General features: G+C 46.3%; 1 protein-coding gene across 1 annotated transcript in view; it reads left to right on the top strand.

Moving 5' to 3' along the window:
• slf1 (SMC5-SMC6 complex localization factor 1) overlaps positions 1-27,576 on the top strand; it is a 108,330-nt gene that overhangs the window by 28,881 nt on the left and 51,873 nt on the right. Inside the window, exons 6-9 of the mRNA XM_070875202.1 lie at positions 8,283-8,495; positions 8,658-8,729; positions 14,432-14,593; positions 21,023-21,189. Coding sequence (XP_070731303.1) covers positions 8,283-8,495; positions 8,658-8,729; positions 14,432-14,593; positions 21,023-21,189 — 614 coding nt within the window. The remainder of the gene's footprint in view (positions 1-8,282; positions 8,496-8,657; positions 8,730-14,431; positions 14,594-21,022; positions 21,190-27,576) is intronic.

Genomic DNA, 27,576 nt, shown 5'->3' with positions numbered 1-27,576 from the left:
TGTTGGCCTTCATAGCGAGGGGATTTGAGTACAGGGGCAGGGAGGTGTTGCTACAGTTGTACAGGGCCTTGGTGAGGCCACACCTGGAGTATTGTGTACAGTTTTGGTCTCCTAATTTGAGGAAGCACATTCTTGCTATTGAGGGAGTGCAGCGAAGGTTCACCAGACTGATTCCCGGGATGGCGGGACTGATATATCAAGAAAGACTGGATCAACTGGGCTTGTATTCACTGGAGTTCAGAAGAATGAGAGGGGATCTCATAGAAACATTTAAAATTCTGATGGGTTTAGACAGGTTAGATGCAGGAAGAATGTTCCCAATGTTGGGGAAGTCCAGAATCAGGGGTCACAGTCTAAGGATAAGGGGTAAGCCATTTAGGACCGAGATGAGGAGAAGCTTCTTCACCCAGAGAGTGGTGAACCTGTGGAATTCTCTACCACAGAAAGTTGTTGAGGCCAATTCACTAAATATATTCAAAAAGGAGTTAGATGTAGTTCTTACTACTAGGGGGATCAAGGGGTATGGCGAGAAAGCAGGAATGGGGTACTGAAGTTGCATGTTCAGCCATGAACTCATTGAATGGCGGTGCAGGCTCGAAGGGCCGAATGGCCTACTCCTGCACCTATTTTCTATGTTTCTATGTTTTTAACCCGAGGTATAGGATGAAGAAGTGTATGGGTACATTGTTCGACCAAAAGTCCTCCGATAATGCTGGAAGTTAAATTAAATGGGGTTCCAGTATCCATGGACTTGGACACGGGTGCGAGTCAGTCGATAATGAGCCAGAGGGCTTTCGAAAAGCTAAGACAAAAAGACCCAAACTGAGCACAAATTAATGCAAAGCTGTGTATCGACACAAAAGAGCTCATGCCAGTCTTTGGCAGCGCGGCAGTAAAGGTATCATACGATGGAGCTGTTCATGATTTATCATTGTGGATCATTCCAGGCAATGGCCCAATGCTGTTCGGCAGGAGTTGGCTTGAGAAAATTAAAATGGAACTGGAACGATATTAAAGCCTTGTCGGTGGATGACGCTTCGTGTGCTCAAGTGCTGAGCAAGTTTCCCTCGTTGTTCGAACCAGGCATCGGCACCTTCACGGGAGCCACGGTGCAGATCCACCTAGGCCCAGATGCAACACCCGTCCATCATAAGGCTTGGGCGGTTCGGTACATGATGAGGGAGAAGGTCGAGATCGAACTGGACAGACTTCAACGGAAAGGAATCATATCACCAGTCGAATTCAGCGAATGGGCCAGTCCAATTGTCCCAGTGTTGAAAAGTGATGGCACGGTCAGGATCTGCAGCGACTACAAGGTAACGATCAACTGAGTATCCATTCAGGATCAGTACCAGCAGGGGAGTCCGGGGAGTCGGAGGCCTATAAAAGGCCCAACAGTCGAGGAGTTGGGAGTCCGGGGAGTCGGAGGCCTATAAAAGGCCCAACAGTCGAGGAGGCGGGAGTCCGGGGTGTCGGAGGCCGATAAAAGGCCCAACAGTCGAGGAGGCGGGAGATCGAGGAGGCCAGCTGGTGCAGGGGCAGAAGGTAAACAAAGAAGTAGAAAGAAATCGAAAGGGGACATCACAGCCAAGGGGGTAAGTGATTGGCTGGTGATTGGTGAGTAGTTTTTCTTTTTCTTTTCCTTTTATCAGCAGGTTACCTTTATCATTGTTGTTGCCAAAATAAGTTAATCTAGGGGTTAAGTCATGGCAAGAGAGCTCGGACACGTGTCATGCTCCACCTGTGCTTTGTGAGAAAGTGTCCCTGACCGATGACATGGGCGGCAAGTGTATCCTGCTGCAGCTCCTGACAGACCGCATTGCGGCACTGGAGCTGCGGGTGGATTCACTTTGGAGCATCCGCGATGCTGAGGATGTCGTGAATAGCACGTTTAGTGAGTTGGTCATACCGCAGGTAAAGGTTACACAGACAGATAGGGGATGGGTGACCAACAGGAAGAGCAGTGGAAGGAAGGTAGTGCAGAGGTCCCCTGCGGTCATCCCCCTCCAAAACAGATACACCGTTTGGGGTACTGCTGGGGGGGATGACTTATCAGGGGAGGGCAGCAGCAGCCAAGTCCAAGGCACCGTGGGTGGCTCTGCTGCACAGGAGGGCAGGAAAAAGAGTGGGAGAGCTATATTGGTAGGGGATTCTATTTTAAGGGGAAGAGATAGAGATTTCTGCGGCCGCAATCGAGACTCCAGGATGGTATGTTACCTCCCTGGTGCAAGGGTCAAGGATGTGTCGGAGCGGTTGCAGGACATTTTGGAGGGGGAGGGTGAACAGCCAGTTGTTGTGGCGCATATAGGTACCAACGATATAGGTAAAAAAACGGGATGAGGTCCTACAGGCTGAATTTAGGGAGCTAGGAGTTAAATTAAAAAGTAAGACCTCAAAGGTAGTAATCTCAGGATTGCTACCAGTGCCACGTGCTAGACAGAGTAGTAATCGCAGGATAGCTCAGATGAATACGTGGCTTGAGGAGTGGTGCAGAAGGGAGGGATTCAAATTCATGGGACATTGGAACCGGTTCTGGGGGAGGTGGGACCAGTACAAACCGGACAGTCTGCACCTGGGCAGGACCGGAACCAATGTCCTTGGGGTGTGTTTGCTAGTGCTGTTGGGGAGGGGTTAAACTAATATAGCAAGGGGATGGGAACCTATGCAGGGAGACAGAGGGATGTAGAATGGGGACAGAAGCAAAAAATAGAAAGAAGAAAAGTAAAAGTGGAGGGCAGAAAAACCCAAGGCAAAAATCAAAAAGGGCCACGTTACAGCAAAATTCTAAAGGGGCAAAGTGTGTTAAAAAGACAAGCCTGAAGGCTCTGTGCCTCAATGCGAGGAGTATTTGTAATAAGGTGGACGAATTAAATGCACAGACAGCAATTAATGAATATGATATAATTGGCATCACGGAGACATGGCTCCAGAGTGACCAAGGCTGGGAACTCAACATCCAGGGGTATTCAGCATTTAGGAAGGATAGACAGAAAGGAAAAAGGAGGTGGGGTAGCGTTGCTGGTTAAAGAGGAAATTAATGCAATAGTAAGGAAGGACATTAGCTTGGATGATGTGGAATCTGTATGGGTAGAGCTGCGGAATACCAAAGGGCAGAAAACGCTAGTGGGAGTTGTGTACAGACCACCAAACAGTAGTAGTGAGGTTGGGGATAGCATTAAACAAGAAATTTGGGATGCGTGCAATAAAGGTACAGCAGTTATCATGGGCGACTTTAATCTACATATAGATTGGGCTAACCAAACTGGTAGCAATACAGTGGAAGAGGATTTCCTGGAGTGTATTAGGGATGGTTTTCTAGACCAATATGTCGAAGAACCAACTAGAGGGCTGGCCATCCTAGACTGGGTGATGTGTAATGAGAAAGGACTAATTAGCAATCTTGTTGTGCGAGGCCCCTTGGGGAAGAGTGACCATAAGATGGAGGGTGACAAAGTTAATTCAGAGACTAGGGTCCAGAACTTAAGAAAAGGTAACTTGGATGGTATGAGACGTGAATTGGCTAGAATAGACTGACAAATGATACTTAAAGGGTTGATGGTGGATGGGCAATGGCAAGCATTTAAAGATCACATGGATGAACTTCAACAATTGTACATCCCTGTCTGGAGTAAAAATAAAATGGGGAATGTAGCTCAACCGTGGCTAACAAGGGAAATTCAGGATAGTGTTAAATCCAAGGAAGAGGCATATAAATTGGCCAGAAAAAGCAGCAAACCTGAGGACTGGGAGAAATTTAGAATTCAGCAGAGGAGGACAAAGGGTTTAATTAGGAGGGGGAAAATAGAGTGTGAGAGGAAGCTTGCCGGGAACATAAAAACTGCCTGCAAAAGCTTCTATAGATATGTGAAGAGAAAAAGATTTGTGAAGATAATTAAACCCTTTGTCTGGTGAGAAGGAGGAACTGAAGGAAATCCTTATTCGGCGGGAAATTGTGTTTGGGAAATTGATGGGATTGAAAGCCGATAAATCCCCGGAGCCTGATAGTCTGCATCCCAGAGTACTTAAGGAAGTGGCCCTAGAAATAGTGGATGCATTGGTGATCATTTTACAACAGTCTACCGACTCTGGATGAATTCCTATGGACTGGAGGGTAGCTAATGTAACACCACTTTTTTAAAAAAGGAGGGAGGGAGAAAACGGGTAATTATAGACTGGTTAGCCTGACATGAGTAGCGGGGAAAATGTTGGAATCAATTATTAAAGATGAAATAGCAGCGCATTTGGAAAGCAGTGACAAGATCGGTCCAAATCAGCATGGATTTATGAAAGGGAAATCATGCTTGACAAATCTTCTGGAATTTTTTGAGAATGTAACTAGTAGAGTAGACAAGGGAGAACCAGTGAATGTGCTGTATTTGGACTTTCAAAAGGCTTTTGACAAGGTCCCACACAAGAGATTGGTGTGCAAAATTAAAGCACATGGTATTGGGGGTAATGTAGCGACGTGGATAGAGAACTGGTTGGCAGACAGGAAGCAGAGAGTCGGGATAAACGGGTCCTTTTCAGAATGGCAGGCAGTGATTAGTGGGGTGCAGCAGGGCTCAGTGCTGGGACCCCAGCTATTTACAATATACATTAATGATTTAGATGAAGGAATTGAGTGTAATATCTCCATGTTTGCAGATGACACTAAGCTGGGTGGCGGTATGAGCTGTGAGGAGGATGCTTAGAGGCTGCAGGGTGACTTGTACAGGTTAGGTGAGTGAGCAAATGCATGGCAGATGCAGTATAATGTGGATAAATGTGAGGTTATCCACTTTGGTGGCAAAAACACGAAGGCAGAATATTATCTGAATGGCAGTAGATTAGTAAAAGGTGAGGTGCAACGAGACCTGGGTGTCATGGTACATCAGTCATTGAAAGTTGGCATGCAGGTACAGCAGGCGGTGAAGAAGGCAAATGTTACGTTGGCGTTCATAGCTAGGGGATTTGAGTATAGGAGCAGGGAGGTCTTACTGCAGTTGTACAGGGCCTTGGTGAGGCCTCACCTGGAATATAGTGTTCAGTTTTGGTCTCCTAATCTGAGGAAGGACATTCTTGCTATTGAGGGAGTGCAGCGAAGGTTCACCAAACTGATTCCCGGGATGGCAGGACTGACATATGAGGAGTGACTGGATCGACTGGGCCTGTATTCACTGGAGTTTAGAAGTATGAGAGGGGATTTCGTAGACACACAAAATTCTGAAGGGATTGGACAGGTTAGACGCAGGAAGAATTTTCCCGATGTTGGGGAAGTCCAGAACCAGGGGCCATAGTCTAAGGATAAGGGGTAAGCCATTTAGGACTGAGATGAGGAGAAACTTCTTCACTCAGAGTTATTAACCTGTGGAATTCCCTACCGCAGAGAGTTGTTGATGCCAGTTCATTGGATATATTCAAGAGGGAGTTGGATATGACCCTTACGGCTAAAGGATCAAGGGGTATGGAGAGAAAGCAGGAAAGGGGTACTGAGGTGAATGATCAGCCATGATCTTATTGAATGGTGGTGCAGGCTCGAAGGGCCGAATGGCCTACTCCTGCACATATTTTCTATATTATCCAAGGCCGAAGACCTATTTGCAGCCGGGGGGGGAAGTCGTTCACCAAATTGGACCTGACCTGACCTGACCTCCGCTTACAGGACACAGGAGCTGGTCGAATCTTCGAAAAAGCTGACGTGCATCAACATGCACAAAGGACTTAGTATGGTAGAGAAAGAGGCTTTAAATGTGTAATACGGGGTTAGGAAAATGCACCAATACTGATTTGGGCTTCGGTTCGAGCTTAAAACAGACCACAAACCGCTCATTTCATTGTTTTCTGCGAGCAAAGTTATAAACACCAATGCCTCGTCCCGCATCCAAAGATGAGCACTGACATTATCCGCTTATGATTATGTCATCCGCCACAGACCAGGCACTGAAAACTGTGCTAATGCGATTAGCCGGCTACCATTGCCCACAACCGGGGTGGAAATGCCGCAGACTTGCTGCTGGTCATAGATGCCTTCGAGAGCGAGGGGTCACCCGTCACGGCTCGCCAAATTAGCACCTGGACCAGCCAGGGTCCTGTACTCTCAAGCGTAAAAAGGTGTGTCGTAAATGGAAATTGTTCTGCCATTCCCAGGGAAATTTTGGATGAAATTAAGCCTTATAGCCGCTGCAAAGTCTATTCAGTCTGATTGTCTGTTATGGGGTAATCGTGTTGTTATGCCAAAAAAAGGCACGGAAACTTTTGTGCGAGATTTACAGAGTACCCACCCAGGCATTGTCATGATGAAGGCCATTGCCGGGTCTCACGTTTGGTGGCCCGGCATTGGCTCGGACTTGGAGTCATGCATGCATCAGTGCAACACTTGCATGCAACTGAGTAGCGCACTTGTGGAGGCTCCGCTGTGGTCATGGCCATCTAAACCATGGTCAAAGATCCACATAGACTTTACTGGCCCCTTTCTCGGCAAAATGTTTTTAGTGGTAGTGGACGCTTACTCCAAATGGATTGAATGCGTAATCATGTCATCCAGCACGTCCACAGCCACTATTGAAAGCCTCCGGGCCATGTTCACCACCCATGGCCTGCCCGACGCCCTTGTCAGCGACAATGGACCGTGTTTCACCAGTTCGGAGTTCCACGAGTTTATGACCTGTAATGGCATCAAGCATATCAGGTCTGCCCCTTTTAAACCAGCATCCAACGGTCAAGCGGAGCGGGGTGTCCAAACCATTAAGCAAAGTCTAAAATGCATGACTCACAGCACCCTACAGACCTGCTTGACTCGCTTTCTGCTCAGTTACCGGACAAGACCCCACTCGCTCACCGGGGTCTCTCCTGCCGAGCTGTTAATGATGAGAGGCCTACAAACCAGGCTCTCCCTTGTACACCCGAATCTCAATGATCGTGTCGAAACCAAAAGGCAACGGTAGCAATGGTACCACGATTGCGCGGCCGTATCACGTGTCGTTGCTGTTCATGACCCTGTGTTTGTCCTGAATTATGGTTATGGTCCAAAGTGGGTTGCTGGCACAGTTTTGGCCAAGGAGGGGAACAGGGTGTTTGTAGTCAAATTGTTAAATGGCCAAACGTGCAAGAGGCACATCAACCAAACCAAACTGCGATTCACAGACAACCCAGAACAAATTGAAGATGACATCATTATCAACCAACCAACATTCATCCAACCATCAGCTGACCCTTGTGTCATTCACGAAGACGAACCTACCTTCCCCGACAGTCGTGTCAGACCGACTGCTCCGCAATGCAGCAATGGTCCTACTAACTCACCCAAGCTTGGGTTCAAACTGAGAAGATCAACCAGGGAGCGGAAGGCCCCGGACCGTCTCAACTTGTAAATACAACCTGTACCAAGGACTGTGGGGGGAATGACGTTATGTATGTTAACTGGGTTTTATTTGGCACCGGATGGCGCGACTGTCGGTGTCCTAATGGTCACTGGCAGACACGTGCAAGCCGTGTATATAATGTTGGCAGCCATGTTGAATCCTCACTTTGAGAATAAATAAACTGGAGTAAGGTCATGCCTGAACTAGCTCACCGTACTTGGCCTCGTGGAGTTATTCGATACTTAACACAGTCGAACAAATTCAGGCTGTTGTAAGCTGGAGGCTTTTTACTGCTGAAGGAGCTGATACCTGGAAAGTGAGTTCATCTGAATAGTCCTTTGGAGGAAAAGGGTCTTTATCAAATCACTGGGCTGCCAAATGAGAAAACTTGGTCTGCAGCAATTAATCTAGAATCGTTGCCCAGCAGCACTCTGAGATTGTCTTCTAATCATCAAAAGACTCTTCCACGTTCTACTGATGAAAAGCATAAACTGATCCCTTATGGAGTGTTACTCTTTTGTATCTATTTATTCTATTTTGTAGTATAGGCCTTGCATTGTACATCACTGTTAACTAATTTGTAGACAAATATCCCAATGATTTAAGCCTGCAGTCTGGTCCTGTGATATTACTGCTATCCAACTGGATTGATTAGTAATAGCAATTCTAACACAATTTACTGCAGTTGGATTCATTTTTCGACCCAGGCCATGTCGGCCTCTGAGGCCAAATCTGGTAAGAAGCATACAGCTGTTCATAGGAACAAAATCTGCTCATAGTAAGCACTGTACAAACATTGACAAAGAAAAGTTGTTTTAAAACTAAGACACTAAAAGAGAGGAAAACATTTTAGGCTCAAATAACTTAAGAATTTGTTTACCACTATAGATATTTTTTGTTTATGGCAATTTCTAGTTTTGTAATTTACATTTTAATTTGCAGCCTCTTTGCTCTAAAAGGTCGAATGAGGACCTTGCATTCTCGTATGCAAATATTCTGGATGTTGATCACCTATCCTCAAGTTCTTTTCTGGATTCAACGTTTGGTGCGACACAGATCCTGCGGGAAATAAAATCTGACTCTGTCTTCATTCCGTCAAATATCCAGAGTAACTCATTTAAACACAGACTTCAGATGTGCCTCAGTTCACCTGAGGTAAGGTTGCAAAAGTATTTCAAAAGATCTTGTGCAGTAACATCTCTTATTCATGTTTTTTAAACTATTCTTCACTAACATCATCATAGTTTAAAAACTTCAGGAGGTTAGAGGGTGGTACTTTAGATGTTTTTCTTGCATTTCTGTTTTTCTTTACCTTAGACAGTACGAAGCAAGTATGTACCATCGGGTATGGGATGCTGTTTATATACCTCAACAACAAGGCATCATCAGGTGTGCTGATTTTAAATTTGTGCTGCGACTGTTACAAACCTCTATGGTATTCTGTAATGTGGTACTTCTTATTAATTGTTTTTTTAATTAAAATAACCAGAAAAAAAAAGACAAATGATTAATTGTACCGAATTATGTTTTTTAAAATGTTCGCTTTTCTTGTTTGCGTTCACAACAAAGTGCAGTTCGTTAAGATGTGTCTATGTTTTCCTTTATCTGAAACTGCCATTATTGCGTGTGCTGTGCTTATGTCTGGAGAATTTTATATATTTTGTCATTTTCTACACACAAGAATTCTTTGCAGAAGCCATATCAATATTTTCCACAATATATTGGTCTTTCTCAAATCTCATATGAAAAATATAGGGGGCTAGAAATTAATCTTTTGGTCATAGCAGTATTTTTTTGCCAAAAATACCACTAATCACTCCGCTAGTTTTTTAAGGCCTAAGTTTCGTGAAAAAATGCACCCAGCGGTAAAAATCAGCATTGCACGAGGATTTGCAGTGCAAATTGCGATCCTTGCCAACTTTAGTCCAAGGTTGATACCGCTGCAATTTGGGCCTAGGGAGGGTGGGAAAAAAACTAAAAATAAATTGGAAAAAAAAAAAATTCACAGCATTTACAAGACACATCTAGCGAATCGCTGAAAAATAATTTAAAAATAAAAACTAACTTTCCTTTTTTGCAGGTCTTCATACCTACCACTGTTCCAAGGGCTGCAACGCAGGTTTTTCCTGGGCTTTTTTTTTTCACGCAGAATACGGGTGCGGGAAAAGACAAATTTTAGGCGAAAGCGGTATTCCGGCAGTCCACTTTCCAGCGGTATTTAAAACCGCCGGCGCAAGACTTCTGCGGAACTACCAGATCACTGTTTTTCGCTAAAAACGGAAAAATATCGCCGAAAAAACAGGCGCATGGTTGGGGAATTTCCAGCCCGTAATCTATAATCGAGATTTAATAGATGGAAGCAATCCCCGTCTTGTTTCAATCAGTTACTTCCGATTATGAACGTTGAAGCACTAGTACAGTGTAGTGACTGAATTGAGAATCAAAGAGGAGTTGACAGGACAAGAAACAGCTAAGTATCTCGGTCACTCCACTGTGAATCTCTCCTAGATAGAGAGGCAAAGCACCTAAAAAGTGTCCCTGGCTTAGGGAACAGCTGTGGAAAAAGATTATGTTCTTAACGTCAAGGTCAATTACCAAATAGGCACCCAAGAGTGGGCCTGCAATCTCTTAGCTATTCCGAAGAAGATAATTTTCGGGGCTGAATAATAGCATAGAAACAGTAAGCTCCTGAATAATGTTGCCCATAAGAGTAGAAGTTGATCTAATCCTTCGTTAACTACAAGAATGTCTTATCCATTCTGATGTTTAGGGCACGATGGGATTCAGAAGGTCTCTGTGCTGTTAATACTCCAAGTGGTAAGTTGGGAGAGAGTTGGGGGCGGACGGATGGGTCGACCCGTCTGAAATTGCCCCCGGGTCAGAAGCGGCGGGAAAGGATTTCCACTCTGCCCGTTTTCCCACTGCGTCAGGCATGCGCCGACCCCTTACCGACTGGCGGCGACCCCCTTTCTGCCCTGTGTGGGAAATTGCCCCGCGGGAATGGCGCCGCCGCCGGTCGATGCCACTGACAGTTTTCCCCAGCGGGGAGCTGTCTGGCTGGGCAGCGCATCCGCCCTTAAAGGGTGGGTTGCCCTACCGGCAACTCCATTTTATTTTTTATGGCAGTCGGGCCGACAATTGTGCCCATGGGTTCAGCCGGGCTGCCAACAGACAGCCCGCAACTTCTCTTGGGTGCCAGGCCGCTGGCCCGGCTGAAACCCTGGTGGCCCAGTGGACCTAACTAAAAACTTTGCAGAGTTCGCAGTGGCCCTCCCCTTTAACTGAAGGGGAGGGACGTTGTGACGCGTGAGTGCGATGCGTCAGCACGACACGGCTGTCTGCATCGCGCTGACATCATCAGCACGGCGTTGATGACCTGGAGCGACGGACGTTCCGACCCGCCCGCATTTCCGCTCCGCTGACAACATGACATCTGCCCCAACCGGAAAAAAAATTCTAAGTCCTCAATTTCTCCAGATTCTCCCCGGATTGGCGCATAGAAAAACTTTTTTAAAACGATAGGTGCGCTCAGTTTGTAGCAGGGCTCAGTTTCGGCCCCTTGATCTCTTGTAGTGCTTGTGCAGATATTTGTTGCATCTTAAGATCCAGTTGCTGAATTCAATCTTCCATCTATCTTTCTGGATGCAAGGGCTTCCCTGCACAAGACAATAATACTGCTACATAGCTTTGTCATTTTCTCATAAAACAATCTACATTCCATTATTTTCCAGAAACTAAAATTAAATATTGCAAATGTTAAAATTATGGATTTTATAAGTAGGGGCATATAGTCCAAGAGTAAAAAGTAATCATTTCATACAAAACATTTGAGAGTTTTGGGTGCTCCATTAAATAATAAAAACATTCAAGCCATTGTGAACATTCAGTGTAGATTCTCCATGATGCTGTTAAGGATGGGAAACAATAATTGAGGAGCGATTTGAGACACTGAGACTATTTCCAGTGGAACAGAGAAGCCCAAGAGGAAATTTCATAACAATTTTTAATTTAATGTAGGGCTTTGATAAAGTGAATAGATAAGACTATCTGGAAATCAATGTTGAGGTGAAAATTTCAATGATAAATTAAAAATTCAGAGCAAGGAGAGATGTTGGAAAAGACTCATTTTACATACAACTGTGTAACACAAAACTGAATAGGCAAAACTCCTATTTTGTAATTTCTAATTTTATGAATGTGGCCTTTTTTTAAAGATGTGCACAGCATGCTTTTATTGGTAACTTGTCTACTGAGTGAACAATTCTATTTCATAGAATCCTTGAATAATTATTATTATTCTTACGCAGTCCCTCGGAATCGAGGATGACTTGCTTCCACAATAAAAATGAGTTCTCAGGTGACTGAAGAGTCCAATGTGGGAACGACAGTCTCTGTCACAGGTGGGGCAGACGGTGGTTGAAGGAACAGGTGAGTGGATTGCTGTGCGCTCCTTCTACTGTCTACGCTTGGCTTCAGCTTGCTCCCGGCGAAGAGATTCGAGGTGTTCAGCGCCTTCCCGGATGCTTTTTCTGCACTTTGAGCGGTCTTGGGCCAGAGATTCCCAGGTGTCAGTGGGGATGTTTCACTTTTTCAAGGAGGCTTTGAGGGTGTTCTTGAAGCATTTCCTCTGCCTAGAATAATACAGTACAGAGGAAGCCATTTGGCCCAATGTGCCTGTGCCAGCTCTTTCAAAGAGCTATCCAATTCTCTTTTGAAAGTTATTATTGCATCTGCTTCCACCACCCTTTTCCGGCAGTGTATTCTAGATCATCATCTTTTGCCAATTATCTTTAATTCTGGTTACTGACGCTTCTGCTAGTGGAAACAATTTCTCCTTAATTACTCCATCAAATCCCTTCATGATTTTGAACACCTCAATCAACTCTCGCATTAACCTTCTCTGCTCCGAGGAGAACAACCCCAGTTTCTGTCGTCTCTCTGGTTAACTGAAGTCTTTCAATCCTGGTACCATTCCAGTAAATCTCCTGACCCCCCGAAGCCTTTCCATCATCTCCAAGGCAAAACTCAGGAATGTGATGGAATACTCTTCACCTGGTTGAGTGCAGTTCCATCAACACTCAAGAAGCTTGACACCATCCAGGACAAAGCAGCCTGCTTGATTGGTACCCCATCCACCACCTTAAACATTCACTCCCTTCACCACCGGCACACCATATTTGCAGAGTGCACTGCAGCAACTCGCCAAGGCTTCTCTAACAACAATTCCCAAACACACAACCTCTACCACCTAGGACAAGGGGAGCATAGGAACACCCCACCATATTCAAGTTTCCCTCCAAGTCACACACCATCCTGACTTGGAAATATATCGCTATTCCTTCATCGCTGGGTCAAAATCCTTGAACTCCCTCCTTAACCACGCTGTGGGAGTATCTTCACCGCATGGACTGCAGCGGTCCAAGAAGGCGGCTCACTACCACCTTCTTGAGCAATTAGGAATGGGAAATAAATGTTGGCCTTGCCAGCGACATGCAGCGAGTGAATCTTTTATTTAAAAAAAAAACATGATTTGACTTTAACAAATTTGTGCTGGCTTTCATTTATTAACCCCTATATTTCCACGTGCCAATTAATTTTGGTTTGATCTCGAAGTTTCCCCAACACTGATGTTGGGCTGACTGACCTGTAGTTGCCGGATTTATCCTCCTCCCCTTTTTTTGAACGGGGTGTAACATTTGTAATCCTCCAGTTCTTTGGCACCACTTCTATATCTAAGGAGGATTGGAAGATTGTGGCTTGAGTCTCCCCAATTTTCACCTTTACTTCCCTTGACAACCTAGGGTGCATCTCATCTGGACCGGGTGGTTTTTTCTACTTGAGCACTGCCTATTTCTCTACTATCACCTCCTTTACTGTGACATTGGCAGCATCATCCTCTTTTTAGTGAAGACACATTTGGTACCTCAGCCATGCCCTCTGCCTCCACAGTAAGATATAATTTTTGCTCCCTAAATGGCCCTACCTTTCCTTTTGAGTACTTTTTATAAAAATACTTTTGGGTTCCCTTTCATATTAATCTGCTAATTTATTCTCAAGCACTCTCTTTGCCCCTCTTGTTTACCTCTTTCTCTTCACCCCTGTTCTCTAATGAATTATGAACCTGATGTTTATCATTAGCCTCATTTTTTTTCTGTTTCATTTTGATTTCATCTTTAGTCATCCAGAGAACTTTGCTTTGAATGCCCTTCCTTTCGCCCACTTGGGAATGTGTCTAGTCGAAAGCTGAACTATCTCTTTGAAGGCATCCCATTGCTCATTTACTGTTTTGCCTGCCAATCTTTGATTCCAATTCACCTGGGACAGATCCTTTTTCAACTCGCTGAAATTAACACTTTTCCAGTTGACTATTTCCTATTTGAATTTTCCTTGTCCTTTTCCATAACTGCTCTAAACCTATTGATATTGTGATCACTGTTTCCCAAATGCTCTCCCACTGAAACATACTCCACTTTACCCACTTCATTCCCCGGAACTAGATCCAGCATTGCTTCTTTCCTCATTGGACTGGAATCCTACTGACCAAGAAAGTTCTCTTGTACACATTTCAGGAATTCCTCCCCCTTTTTGCCCTATACACTGTTATTTTCCAGTCTATATTGTGATAATTAACTACCATTATCATTACTTTAAAGTTCTTACATCTTTCTGCAATTTGCCTGCAAATTTGCTCCTCTATCTCCTTCCCACTATTTGGTGGCTGAGAGTATACGCTCTTCTATTGTTCGTTAATTCTAACCAAATAGATTCTGTCTTTGACCCCTCAAGTACATCATTCATTTCTAGTGCTGTAACACTAATGGGCGTTTCATAAATGCCTATTGATGATGTGAAGGAACTTTAAAAAAAAATGGTATATTGTCATGTGGCATGGTGAAAACCGTGTCAGCATCCCAACCAGATAGGAGTTCAGTAGTAACTCGGCAGTCTGTCAATATTCTCCTCCAAGTTGAGTTGCTGAAGGTCTTTCCAGAATGAGGGTACATCACCATGTTCTCTTTAACTGGGAGTTAATTTGGTTTTAGTTTGAATGTAATCAACATGTAATCAATCTTAATAACTTCTCTTTGCAGATTCGAGTGGTGATGTTCCCTGGAGTTACAATTAATAGAATAGAAGGTATTTTGGAGGGGCAATTCTATATGGAAGCATTGAAGGAAATACGCTTCCACTTGTCATCCAAATTTTTTCCACCTGCACATCTTCTGCAGTCTCTTTTGCAACTGATTCTGGAAGTGAGTTGAAAAGATTCAGTGCTTAATTACATTTCTTCATCTCTAATTATGTTATTTTTCTTTCTTTTGGGTGGGAGGAACTAAAGAGTTGTGGGTGCCACTAGCATGTTTTTTTTTAATTCGTTGATGGGATGTGTGTGTCGCTGGCATGGCCAGCATTTATTGCCATTCCTTAATTGCCCTTGAAAAGGTTGTGGAGAGCTGCCGCCTTGAACCTCTGCAGTCCATGTGATGAAGGCACTCCCATAGTGCTGTTAGGGAGGGAGTTCCAGGATTTTGACCAAACGACAATGAAGGAACAGCAATATATTTCCAAGACAGGATGGTGTGAAAAGATTTGCACAGCCAAATGGCTACACATGAACTATTTCAAAAATAAAGACATCATTGATTTTTTTTCACTTAACTGTCTCCAATTGCCTATCCCAGTTTCAACAGTATGCAAAAAGACTTGCAGTATTTTTTATGTGTGGGCATCAAAGTCAGACAAACAAAATTAGCTCTGAAGCTGGATCTAAAAGCTGTCGTGGCACAATTCGAAGGAAAGCCGTGAGCTCTGCTGATGTTCTGGGAAACATTCCTCCTTCAAACAATGCCACTAAAAGCAGAGTAGCTGGTCATTCAACTTTTTTTTCCGCTGTTTGTAAGACTTTGCTATGCACATATTAGTTCCTGCATTTACCTATGTAACAGCCTCAGTAAGTAATTAATTGGTTGTGAAGAGCTTTATAATGAAGCATTAATTAATATTTTGTTAGTGGAGAAATAACCTTTATTTATGGATGTGTTAGTTTGCAATACCTAAAGCTCTGATTGGGTCCCCATGATCACATGACCTGAATGCTGATTGGTCCCTTTGGAGGATAAGACACACCCAGATGAGAACCGCCCTGCCTACATAATCAGTGACTTTGCAAAGTGTAATTCGAGCCATTCTGACTGCCGACTCCAGACAGAACAGAGCTCACTTTCATAGGTCACGAACTTCTCCTCCTCCCCGCCCCCCCACCACCCCCCAAACAAGTTCCGGCCCAACCATCCCCTCCCCCACCACCCAGGTTGCTGACCTACTCACTCCCCAGTCTAATTTCCAGACCTCGCCCTCCCCCAACCCAAATTCCTGACCTGCTCACCCCCTCCCAAACTCCTAACCTACTCACTCGCCACCCCCCCCCACCCAGCCCAAGTTCCTGACCCACCCAACCTCCCTGCCATAAATGGGACATTGTGTATGGGTCACGGATTTTTAACAGATTTATTGGGTATGAAGTGAATAGTGACTGTGTCATGACGTCCGGATTTTGTCTAGTCATACCATCTGGATCACATTCTCGTTCTCGCCCCCCCCCCCCCCCCCCCCCGCACACTTTAGATCTGGATCACGTTCTCCTGCTATCCCCACTGTGCTCTCTGTACTCTTTACCCATCTCACCTCATCACCCAAAACTACAAAGCGACATGTTCAATATCCGGCCCCCACCAATCAACTTCCCTGTGCACATTATCCCCTTCAATCAACTAAATTCAACTTCACTATGCTGAAGGCCCACTCTACAAGATAGCTTGCATCGCTCGCTCGCTCTCCCTCACTCGCGCTCTCTCTTGCGCTCCCTCTCTCGCGCTCCCTCTCTCTCGCGCTCTCTATCCCTCTCCCCCTCTCCCTTGGATGCATTGGTTGTAATTTACCAAAATTCCATAGATTCTGGTAAGGCTCCAGCAGATTGGAAAACTGCAAATGTAACGTCCCTATTTAAAAAAAGGAGGCAGACAAAAAGCAGGAAACTTATAGATCAGTTAGCTTAACATCTATGGCTGGGAAAATGGAGTCCATTATTGAAGAAGCAGTAGCAGGACATTTGGAAAAGCATAATTCAGTCAGGCAGAGTCAGCATGGATTTATGAAAGGGAAGACATGTTTGACAAATTTGCTGGAGTTCTTTGAGGATGTAACGAACAGGGTGGATAAAAGGGAATCTGGATGTTGTGTATTTGGACTTCCAGAAGGCATTTGACAAGGTGCCACATAAAAGGTTACTGCACAAGATAAAAGATCACTGGGTTGGGGGTAATATATTAGCATGGATAGAGGATTGGCTAACTAACAGCAAACAGAGAGTCGGGATAAATGGTTCATTCTCTGGTTGGCAGTCAGTAACTAATGGGGTGCCGCAGGAATCAGTGCTGGGATCCCAACTATTTACAATCTATATTAATGACTTGGACGAAAGGACCAAGTGTAACGTAGCCAAGTTTGCTGACGATACAAAGATGGGAGGAAAAGCAATATGTGAGCAAAATCTGCAAAAGGACATAGACAGGCTAAGTGAAGGAGCAAAAATTTGGCAGATGGAATATAATGTTGGAAAGTGTGAGGTTATGCACTTTGGCAGAAAAAAAATCAAAGAGCAAGTTATTATTTAAATGGAGAAAAATTGGCAAGTGCTGCAGTACAGTGGGACCTGGGAGTACTTGTGCATGAAACACAAAAGGTTATTATGCAGGTACAGCAAGTGATCAGGAAGGCCAATGGAATCTTGGCCTTTATTGCAAAGGGGATGGAGGATAAAAGCAAGCGAGTCTTGCTACAGTTATACATGTTATTGGTGAGGCCACACCTGGAATACTGCGTACAGTTTTGGTTTCCATATTTAAGAAAGGATACACTTGCTTTGGAGGCAGTTCAGAGAAGGTTCCATAGGTTGATTCCGAAGATGAGGGGGTTGACTTATGAGGGATTGTTGGGCCTCTACTCATTGGAATTCAGAAGAATTAGAGGTGATCTTACCGAAACATATAAGATTATGAGGGAGCTTGACAAGGTGGATGCAGGGAGGATGTTTCCATTGATAGGGGAGACTAGAACTAGGGGGCATGGTCTTAGAATAAGGGGCCGCCCATTTAAAACTGAGATGAGGAGGAAATTCTTCTCTGAGGATTTGTAAATCTGTGGAATTTGCTGCCTGTGGAAGCTGGGTCATTGAATAAATTTTAGACTGAGATAGACAGTTTCTTATCCGATGAGGAGTTATGGAAAGCGGGCACTGGTGCACCTGAGTCCATCAGATCAGCCACGATCATATTTAAATGGCGGAGCAAGCTCGAGGGGCCATATGGCCTACTCCTGCTCCTATTTCTTTATCTGTCTCTCTTTTTCTCTTTCTCTCTCCCCCCTCCTTTCTCCCTTTCTATTCCCCCTCCCCTTTTTTCTCTAATTTCTCTTTCCTCCCTTTTCTCTCTTCCCCCCCCCCCCCTCTCTCTTTCTCCTCCCCCTTTCTCTTCCACCGTTTCTCTTTCCCCCTTTTCTCTTCCTTTCCCCTTTCTCTTCCTTCCCCCTTTCTCTTCCTCACCCCTCCCCCTCTTCCTCACCACTCCCCCTCTTTTCCTCACCCCTCCCCCTCTTTTCCTCACCCGTCCCCCTCTTTTCCTCACCCCTCCCCCTCTTTTCCTCCCCCTCCCCCTCTTTTCCTCACCCCTCCCCCACTTTTCCTCACCCCTCCCCCACTTTTCCTCACCGATAGATAGATTTTTAACTAATAAGGGAATTAAGGGTTATGGGGAGCGGGCGGGTAAGTGAAGCTGAGTCCACGGCCAGATCAGCCATGATCTTGTTGAATGGCGGAGCAGGCTCGAGGGGCTAGATGGCCTACTCCTGTTCCTAATTCTTATGTTCTTATGTTCACCCCTCCTCCTTCTCTTCTTCACCCCTCCCCCTTCTCTTCCTCACCCCTCCCCTTTTCTTCATCACCCCCCCACCTCTTCACCACCCCTCCCAACTCTTCCCCACCCCCCACCTCTTCACCAAAACCACCCCCCCACCTCTGCACTACCCACCCCAACCTCTCCACCAAACACCCCCACCTCTTCACCAACCCACCTCTCCACCAAACCCCCCCCACCTCTCCACCAACCCCCCCCACCTCTCCACCAACCCCCCCCCCCCACCTCTCCACCAACCCCCCCCCCCACCTCTCCACCAACCCCCCCCCCCCACCTCTCCACCAACCCCCCCCCCCACCTCTCCACCAAACCACCCCACCTCTCCACCAAACCACCCCACCTCTCCACCAAACCACCCCACCTCTCCACCAAACCCCCCCCCACCTCTCCACCAAACCCTCTCCACCAACCCCCCCCCCCACCTCTCCACCAAACCCCCCCACCTTTCTTCACCACCCCCCCCACTTCTTCACCACCCCCCCCACTTCTTCACCACCCCCCCACTTCTTCACCACCCCCCCACTTCTTCACCACCCCCCCCACTTCTTCACCACCCCCCCCACTTCTTCACCACCCCCCCCACTTCTTCACCACCCCCCCCACTTCTTCACCACCCCCCCCACTTCTTCACCACCCCCCCCACTTCTTCACCACCCCCCCCACTTCTTCACCACCCCCCCCACTTCTTCACCACCCCCCCCCACTTTTTCACCACCCCCCCCCACTTCTTCACCACCCCCCCCACTTCTTCACCACCCCCCCCACCTCTTCACCACCCCCCCATCTCTTCACCACCCCCCCACCTCTTCACCACCCCCCCACCTCTTCACCACCCCCCCCCCACCTCTTCACCACCCCCCCCCCACCTCTTCACCACCCCCCCCCACCTCTTCACCACCCCCCCACCTCTTCACCACCCCCCCACCTCTTCACCACCCCCCCACCTCTTCACCACCCCCCCACCTCTTCACCACCCCCCCCACCTCTTCACCACCCCCCCCACCTCTTCACCACCCCCCCACCTCTTCACCACCCCCCCACCTCTTCACCACCCCCCCACCTCTTCACCACCCCCCCCACCTCTTCACCACCCCCCGCACGTCTTCACCCCCCCACCTCTTCACCCCCCCACCTCTTCACCCCCCCCCCACCTCTTCACCACCCTCCCCACCTCCCCCCCACCTCTTCACCACCCCCCCCACATCTCCACCAAACCCCCCCACATCTCCACCAAACCCCCCCACCTCTCCATCAAACCACCCCACCTCTCCACCAAACCACCCCACCTCTCCACCAAACCCCCCCCCACCTCTCCACCAAACCCCCCCACCTCTCCACCAAACTCCCCCACCTCTCCACCAAACCCTCTCCACCAAGCCCCCCCCTCTCCACCAAACCCCCCCCCTCTCCACCAAACCTCCCCCCTCTCCACCAAACCCCTCCCCCCTCTCCACCAAACCCCCCCCCCTCTCCACCAAACCCCCCCCCCTCCACCAAACCCTCTCCACCACCCCCCTCACCTCTCCACCACCCCACTCATCTCGCTTCACTCCACCCCCTCTCTCGCCTCACTTCATTATCCCCCTCGCTCGTTTCGCTCTCTCTCTCTTTCTCCCTACTCTCTCGTCTCGCTTTCTCTCTCTCTCTCCCCCTCGTCTCGCTCGCTCTCTCTCTCCCCACTCTCTCGTCTCGCTCTCTCTTTCCCCACTCATCTCGCTCTCTCTCCCCCTCCCCACTCTCTCTTCCCCACTCTCTCTCGCTCTCTCTCTCTACCCACTCTCTCTCTCCCCTCTCTCTTTCCCTCTCTCTCACTCTCTCCACGCTCTCTCTCTCTCTCCTTTCGATCCAATCTTCTCTGGGTCCTCCTCCCACGGAGCTGAGGAAAGTGTGGCTGCACTGCACTGTAGCCATAAATGTGGGGTACTGCGCATCCGCGGCCGAGCCTTGGAGGCAGCGCACATGCGCAGAAGCAAATATGGTGCGCATGTGCAAAGAGTGTCTTTAAACATCTGCCCCTCCTTTTAAGACTCTCCTTAAAATCTACCTCCTTGACCAAGCTTTTAGTCACCAATCCTAATATCTCCTTCTTTATCTATGTTCATTTTTGCCTGGATACACTAAAAGCACTACATAAATGCAAGTTGTTGATGTGGCTGGTGGTCCAGTTGAGTTTCTGATTTTTGGTGTTTCATCCCCCATGATGTTTGTGGCGGAGGAATCCGTAATGGTGCTATTGAAGGTTAGGAGAGGTGATTGGGCTTTATCTTGGACATAGTTATTGCTTGCGTGGCACCAAAGCTACCTGCCACTTGTCCACCCCAGCCTGGATATTGTGCAGGTACTGTTGTAGGCTGTCATAGGCTGTTTCATTGTCAGAGGAATTGTGCTTGGAGCTTAACACTAGCATAGCCATCTGAGTATGAAGAACAGCTAATTATTTGTAAAACAAAAAAGAAAAAACTGTACACTGGCTGACTTTTATTTGAGATTTTCAGCATGTGAAGAGAAAAGACATGTTATTGGTGTCAATGGACTTTTTTTCCTTTTACAAATGCTGATTGGCCTGCTGTGAATTTTTTGCATTTTCTGTAATTGAATATTTTGTCACTGAAGATGTGCATTATCAAAAAAAGATGATGAGATATGTTCCATTCAAATGGTGAAATACTGCTGGGTATCCACTAAATAAAAACCATTTTGTTTTCATGGTAGGGTAACGTAGACATGGATTTCTTGCATGAGTTCATCAGCATTATGCAAACTCTAGTTCTTAATCATCCACCTTGGCAACAGTCTTCAATAGTGAGTTACTATATGGGGATTCTTCAGTGCTCCAATTGTAGGAAAGGAGGTTCGTTTCTTTTGGAGTCACTTGCAAGGTAAGAAAATTGTAAATGTTCAAATGGCAGTATTTTTCACCTGTATGACTACTGCACAATGTTCTTCATTTTTAAGGCCAGTTTTCTCTATTGTTGGTAGTTAATTTAATTTAAGAATCATTTATAAAAACTTAAGATGTTAAAACAAATCAATTCTTTCTAATGCCACTTTTTTTAATTTAAAAAAAATAGTGCTGACGGCAAGAACCAATTAAGACCAAATCATATTAATTGTATATCCCTCCATTTGCCGCTGTTAAGGCTGAAGATTTAACATTTTTTAAATTATGAAGGTTTTGATGGTGAATAGGACAAGTTTTCTTCATCTGATTGGGGAGTCAATGATCAAGAAGGTCATCAAGTTAAAATTGTAACTAAAAGTAAAGAGAGAAGTTAGAAGAAACGTGCAGTGGGTATTTTATTGGAATGTGGAATGCTTTGGCAAAGAGAGCAATTGAGGCAGTAACTGAAAATATCTGAAGCAGAGGAACCTCCAGGGCTATGGGCACAGAGCAGTGATGTTGGTTTGGAATAATTCTATCAGTCAACTGGTGCAAACATGATGGGCTAAATGGCCTCATTCTCTGCTGTAAACTTGTATAGTTCTACATGAAAATCAGCATTAGTAAAGTATGAAAATGTACCTTGTGCTCTCACTAACGTTAACGAAAGGAGGCAAATTTGTGCTAATTAGTAGCCACCTTTCCATACGTTACAACGGTAACTGTCCTTCAAAAGTACTTCATTTGATAAATTGCTTTAGGGAAATCCTGGGGTCATGAAAAGTGCTATGTAAATTCAAGTTCTTGCTTTTATCTCGTTTCCTCGATTTTTTTTTTTTTTCTTTCTCAGTCAACAGTATTTTTAATATCGGTACAATGCCAGATAAACCTTTTGATGTGAGATCTCACTTTAGGCCTCCTGGTTCCCATGAGAAGTTGCAGAATTTCTCTTGCATTTCTCTGAATTTAGAGCTCCTCGTGAAAAGCCTTTTTAAAGGGTTGTTACAATGGGCTCAAGTGTCGGCTCGAGTTGCTCCTATTTTTTTTGGAACAACTAGTTTAGAATGGAGTATCTTAGAAATTGCAATTCTCGGCATTTAGTTTGCTCCAATTCTAGTGAGTTAGAATAGTTTCATTTTAGAAGAGTTTTTTTTTCAAAAGGGGGCGTTACCAGCCACTTACACCTGTTTTGCAAGTTTAGGCAGCGAAAACTTACTCCAAACTAATTTAGAATGGAGTAAGTGTAGATTTTTGTACGCTCAGAAAAATCTTGCCTACACTTTATAAATTAGGCGCAGGGAACAAGAGATGGGAGGGGGAGGGGAGGGAAATTAGAGTGAAGTTAAGGGATTTTACAAGCATTAAACACTTCACTTTTACAAATAAAGAGCCATCATCAATAATAAATGATAAATATATCAATAAATCAACCAATAAATCAATCAAAAAAATTAAAAATAAAAACATAATTAATCAATCAATAAATAAAAAATTTAAAGTTTCTACTCACCTACTGCAGCACCAGGAGCCCTCCAACAGCCTGCTGGGACGGAGCCCCCACCCCAGGAGATGGTGGGCGGACCCCGCCGACGGCGAGGACTTCAGGCGGGGTCCGCCCCCAGTAGATGCCGGACCGGCGCCCAGGACTTCGGGCGGGCCCCGCCGACGACGAGGATGCCACTTCGGGCGGGGCCCGTCCCAAGCAGACAATGAACTGCCGACCAGGACTTCGGGTGGTCCCCGCCGCCGACGTCGAGGACTTCAGGCGGGGCCCGCCCCCAGCAGACGCCGGACCGCCGACCAGGACTTCGGGCGGGCCCCGACGCCGAGGACTTCGGGCGGGGCCCGCCCCCAGCAGACGCCGGACCGCCGACCAGGACTTCGGGTGGGCCCCGACGCCGAGGACTTCGGGTGGGGCCCGCCCCCAGCAGACGCCGGACCGCCGACCAGGACTTCGGGCAGGTCCCGCCACCGACGATGAAGATGCCGGGCAGACCACCGCAGAAGAGGTAAGGGCAGTCAGGCCACTCGGCCCGGGATAGGGGCGGCGTCCCTTCGGCCAGGGATAGGGTCGTCGCCCGGAGACAGGACGCGCTGGGATGGCCAGGAGCTACTGCGTTCGCACGCAGCCTCCACTGCGCATGCGCGCAGCTGACGGCACTGTTTTTGGCGCAGGGCTGTAGCTCCGCCCCCACCAGCTCCTGCTGCGCCGCGCCGAGCAAGAAACAGCCCTACAGATATCGGAGAATCACGAGGTAAGTATTCAGCGCAATTTCTGTTCGACAAATTAGGCGGGCCTCTCCGATGTGTGCCGTTCTAGCGGGGGTCCGAAACTTGAGCCCAATAGGGGCTTGATATCCACATGAACATATAGACTTTCATAATTAGTATAGGTTCTAATTTGCCTGCATTGGGTATGGGCTGAATTAAAAATAAGTTTATACTCCAGTTAGGTGTTTTAAAAAAAAAATGTTTTGCTTTTCAGCTGAAACAACATACAGATAGATGTATGAATTTTTCTATTGCTAATTGCAGAAGAATTGTGTCCTAACCCAGATTTTTATTGTGTGTTGAAAGGCTAGTGTGTGGAATCTGCTTATAATACAATTGGTCAGATTTCATCTCTGTAGAAGCTCCAACATGTTTCAGAATCACTTCTACTTGATATAAAAAGGATTTTAATTTGCAGAGCATTAAACAGAAATGTTTGCTCTGTTAGTGCTATAAAAACAACTTAATAGTAGTTTTTATATATGCTGCATTATCTACATATTTTTTGCCTGCGTGTTACATTTACACATGAATCTCTAAATGGTCTATTTGAAGTGTACTTGGCCACTCTGCGTAAGTTCAGTTGCTTGTGGAAATCTAAATATCTTGTTGGCTTGCACAGAATATGTGCACAGAGTTCTGTCAATGTCCTGCGGTCACAACTGCTAATCATAACATATTGATACCAAAATAAAATCACCATTTTTACCACTATATACTGAGTACAAAAAATTGTGACAATTTCTGTAGATTATGAAGGCACATGAAAATTCCTTCGGTTTTTAAATAACTTCACGCTACTTTTTAAAAAAAATTTTAAGTCGAAAATGTCAACTAGGAAAAGTAGGAATGTGTCACTGGACTGCTGTTGCACTAGCTTGACAATAGTATCAACAAAATTATCAATAACCAGTGGTGGTAGAGTAGGTGCAAAGAATCCTTATTTGGAACATGAAGTCTGCTGCTGGCAAAATTCAAGGCAAATGAATTATGGGTATATGCATTTGTAAAATATGCCTAACTATGGGGCCGAAATTCAGTTCCCCAATAAGGCCCATAACCTCCGGATTGTGGTGGCCAGGTGGCAGAATCGAATGGCTGCCGATTTCTGGTTGAATGGCCAGCCAAATTCAGCGGGGGGGAGGTTCTGATGGTACCCACTTCTGACCCGCCGCTGAATGGCTGTGAGTGTGTCATCAGTGCGCACACCACCGGGACCTTCCCCCCCCACCTCCCTCGAAATTCAGCCCGAAAATCTTGTGCCCGCCAAGCGGTGCCCCCGACAGCATTTCCTGTCGGTGCATCTTTCATTCCCTTTGTGAGCCCTGGCTGTGTAGTGGCCATTAAAGGCAAGGGCCTAATGCCGCGGCCACCATTTTATTTTTTTGCCGGCCTCTTGGGTGCCAGGCTGCTGGCCCGGCCCGGCCAAAAACCTCCCTGGTGGCCCAGTGGCCAATCCTAAATAATAGCCAATTCTCTCCCCTTTAAAGGAGTGGAGATACGTGGTGACACAGTCGTGTAATGACGTCACCACGCTGAATATCGATCAAGAGTTGACCTCATTCTACCCAGCGGTGAAAATACTTTTTTTTTAAAAAGCGGTAAACATAGAAACATAGAAAATAGGTGCAGGAGTAGGCCATTCGGCCCTTCGAGCCTGCACCACTATTCAATAAGATCATGGCTGATCATTCCCTCAGTACCCCTTTCCTGCTTTCTCTGCATATCCATAAGTGCACCAGGTTTCTGGCGGACCTGAATTTCGGCCCCTATGTGTCAACACTAGTGCTGTATTCTTTTAATCTTCAATAAAGATCCCACACCACACCCAATTCTTTTAACCTTCAGGGCTGCTAACGGAGGGCCATCGGCGCTTTGTCAGCTGGCGCGGATACGATTGGCCGAAATGGCCTCCTTCTGCGCTGTAAATTTATTTGTTTCTACAGATAACAGAAAAAACATTTGTTAATGTTGAAGGAACTTTGGTTCAGTACATAATAAATTGTATAAATACAAATTGATTAGCTGAGTTTCAGAACATAAGAACATAAGAAGCAGGAGCAGGCCATTTGGCCTGTGATCTGATCTGATCATGGACTCAGCTCCACTTCCCTGCCCGCTCCCCATAACCGTTTACTCCCTTATCACTCAAAAATCTGTATCTCCGGGGCAGAGAATTCCATAGATTTACAACCCTCTGAAAGAAGAAATTTCTCCTCATCTCAGTTTTAAATGGGCGGCCCCTTATTCTGAGACTATGTCCCCTAGTTTTAGTTTCCCCTACGAGTGGAAATATCCTCTCTGCATCCACCTTGTCGAGCCCCCTCATTGATAAGATCACCTCTCATTCTTCTGAACTCCAATGTGTATAGGCCCAACCTACTCGACCTATCTTCATAAGTCAACTCCCTCATCTCCGGAATCAACCTAGTGAACCTTCCCTGAACAGCCTCCAATGCAAGTATATCCTTCCTTAAATACAGAGACCAAAACTGTATGCACTCTAGGGCCCCAAGTATCCACACGCGGCAAAACAGGCGCCCCTCTGAGCTGGGCGCCCGCTTTTCGCGCCGAAAACGACGCCTGAAAAAAAACGCGCTATTCTCGAGCGCTTTGCAGCTTGATGTCTGTTTGGCACGGCGCCCAGGGGGTGGAGCCTACCACACGCGCGATTTTGTAAGTAGGAGGGGGCGGGTACAATTTAAATGAGTTTTTTTCGTGCCGGCAACCTTACGCGTGTGCGTTGGAGCGCACGCGCAGTGTGAAGAAAACATTGGCACTCGGCCATTTTAAAAAGTGCTGCAGAAAAAATGAAAATTTGTTTATTGAACCCTTGCAAAGGCTTGCATTTTAATTTTCTTGATATTTCTGTGTGTGAGGGTGAGGGAGTGCATTCTGTAATTAAAGATAGACTGTGATAAACGGGACACATGCACTTGTTTGAGACTATTCAAATTCTTTGTAGCTGTTCAATTTTTAACATTTTTTAATAAAACCACATTGCCCTTCCATGATCAGCACTGAGGCTTCTTGCAGCTTTCTCCCCCTGCCATCCGTCGGGCCCGACAGCAAACCGCTGCCTGAAGCAATGAGGCTTCCTGCAGCCTTCCCCTGCCTGCCTCCCCCCCCCCGCCGTCGGTCGGGAACGGCTGCCTGAAGCAATGAGGCTTCCTGCAGCCTTTCCCTGCCTCCCCCCCCCCCCCCCCCCACCCTGCCGTCGGGAACGGCTGCCTCAAGCAATGAGACTTCCTGCAGCCTTCTCACTGCCTCCCCTGCCGTCGGTCGGGCCCGTCGGGAACGGCTGCCTCAAGTTCTGAGGCTTCGTGCAGCCTTCTCACTGCCTCCCCCCCCCCCCCCCCCCCCCCCCCCGCCGTCGGGAACGGCTGCCTCAAATTCTGAGTCTCCCTGCCTGCTGTCGGGAAACCGCAGCCTGAAAGGCCTGCCTGAAGCACTTTCACACAGGTAGGAACATGGTTTATTTAATCTTTTCTTTGCTTATAAATTTTTATTCAGGTTGGATTTATTTGTATAATATTTGTATAAGTATAACTAAGGATTTATTGTAGAATGTAATGACTTCCCTTCCCCTCCCCCCCACCCCACCCCACCTCGTTCCGGACGCCTAATTTGTAACCTGCGCCTGATTTTTTAATGTGTAGACAAGGTTTTTTCAAGCCTACAAAAATCTTCACTTGCTCTATTCTAAGTTAGTTTGGAGTACGTTTTCACTGTGGAAACTTTCAAATCAGGCGTCAGTGGCCAGACACGCCCCCTTTTGAAAAAAAAATTCTGTTCAAAAGTGAAACTGTTCTACCTGACTAGAACTGCAGAAAACTTGAATGTGGAGAATTCCGATTTCTAAGATACTCCGTTCTCCACCAGTTGCTCCTAAAAATCAGGAACAAATCAAGTGGAAACTTGGGGCCTAGGTGTGGCAGTTGTAGCAGGACTTCTCTGCTTTTATACTCTATCCCCCTTGCAATAAAGGCCAACATTCCATTTGCCTTCCTGCTTACTTGCTTGTTTGTGGAAGTAGTGAATATTGTAGTATTCATGTGGTACATGAATTGTGTTAACCATAAAATTAATTTTCCTCATTTCCTCTTGAAGGGAA

This window comes from Pristiophorus japonicus, chromosome 1, assembly GCF_044704955.1.
Source record: "Pristiophorus japonicus isolate sPriJap1 chromosome 1, sPriJap1.hap1, whole genome shotgun sequence".
NCBI lineage: Eukaryota > Metazoa > Chordata > Chondrichthyes > Pristiophoridae > Pristiophorus > Pristiophorus japonicus.
Note: the sequence above shows the minus strand (reverse complement) of the source record. Positions and strands in the feature narration are given on the sequence as shown.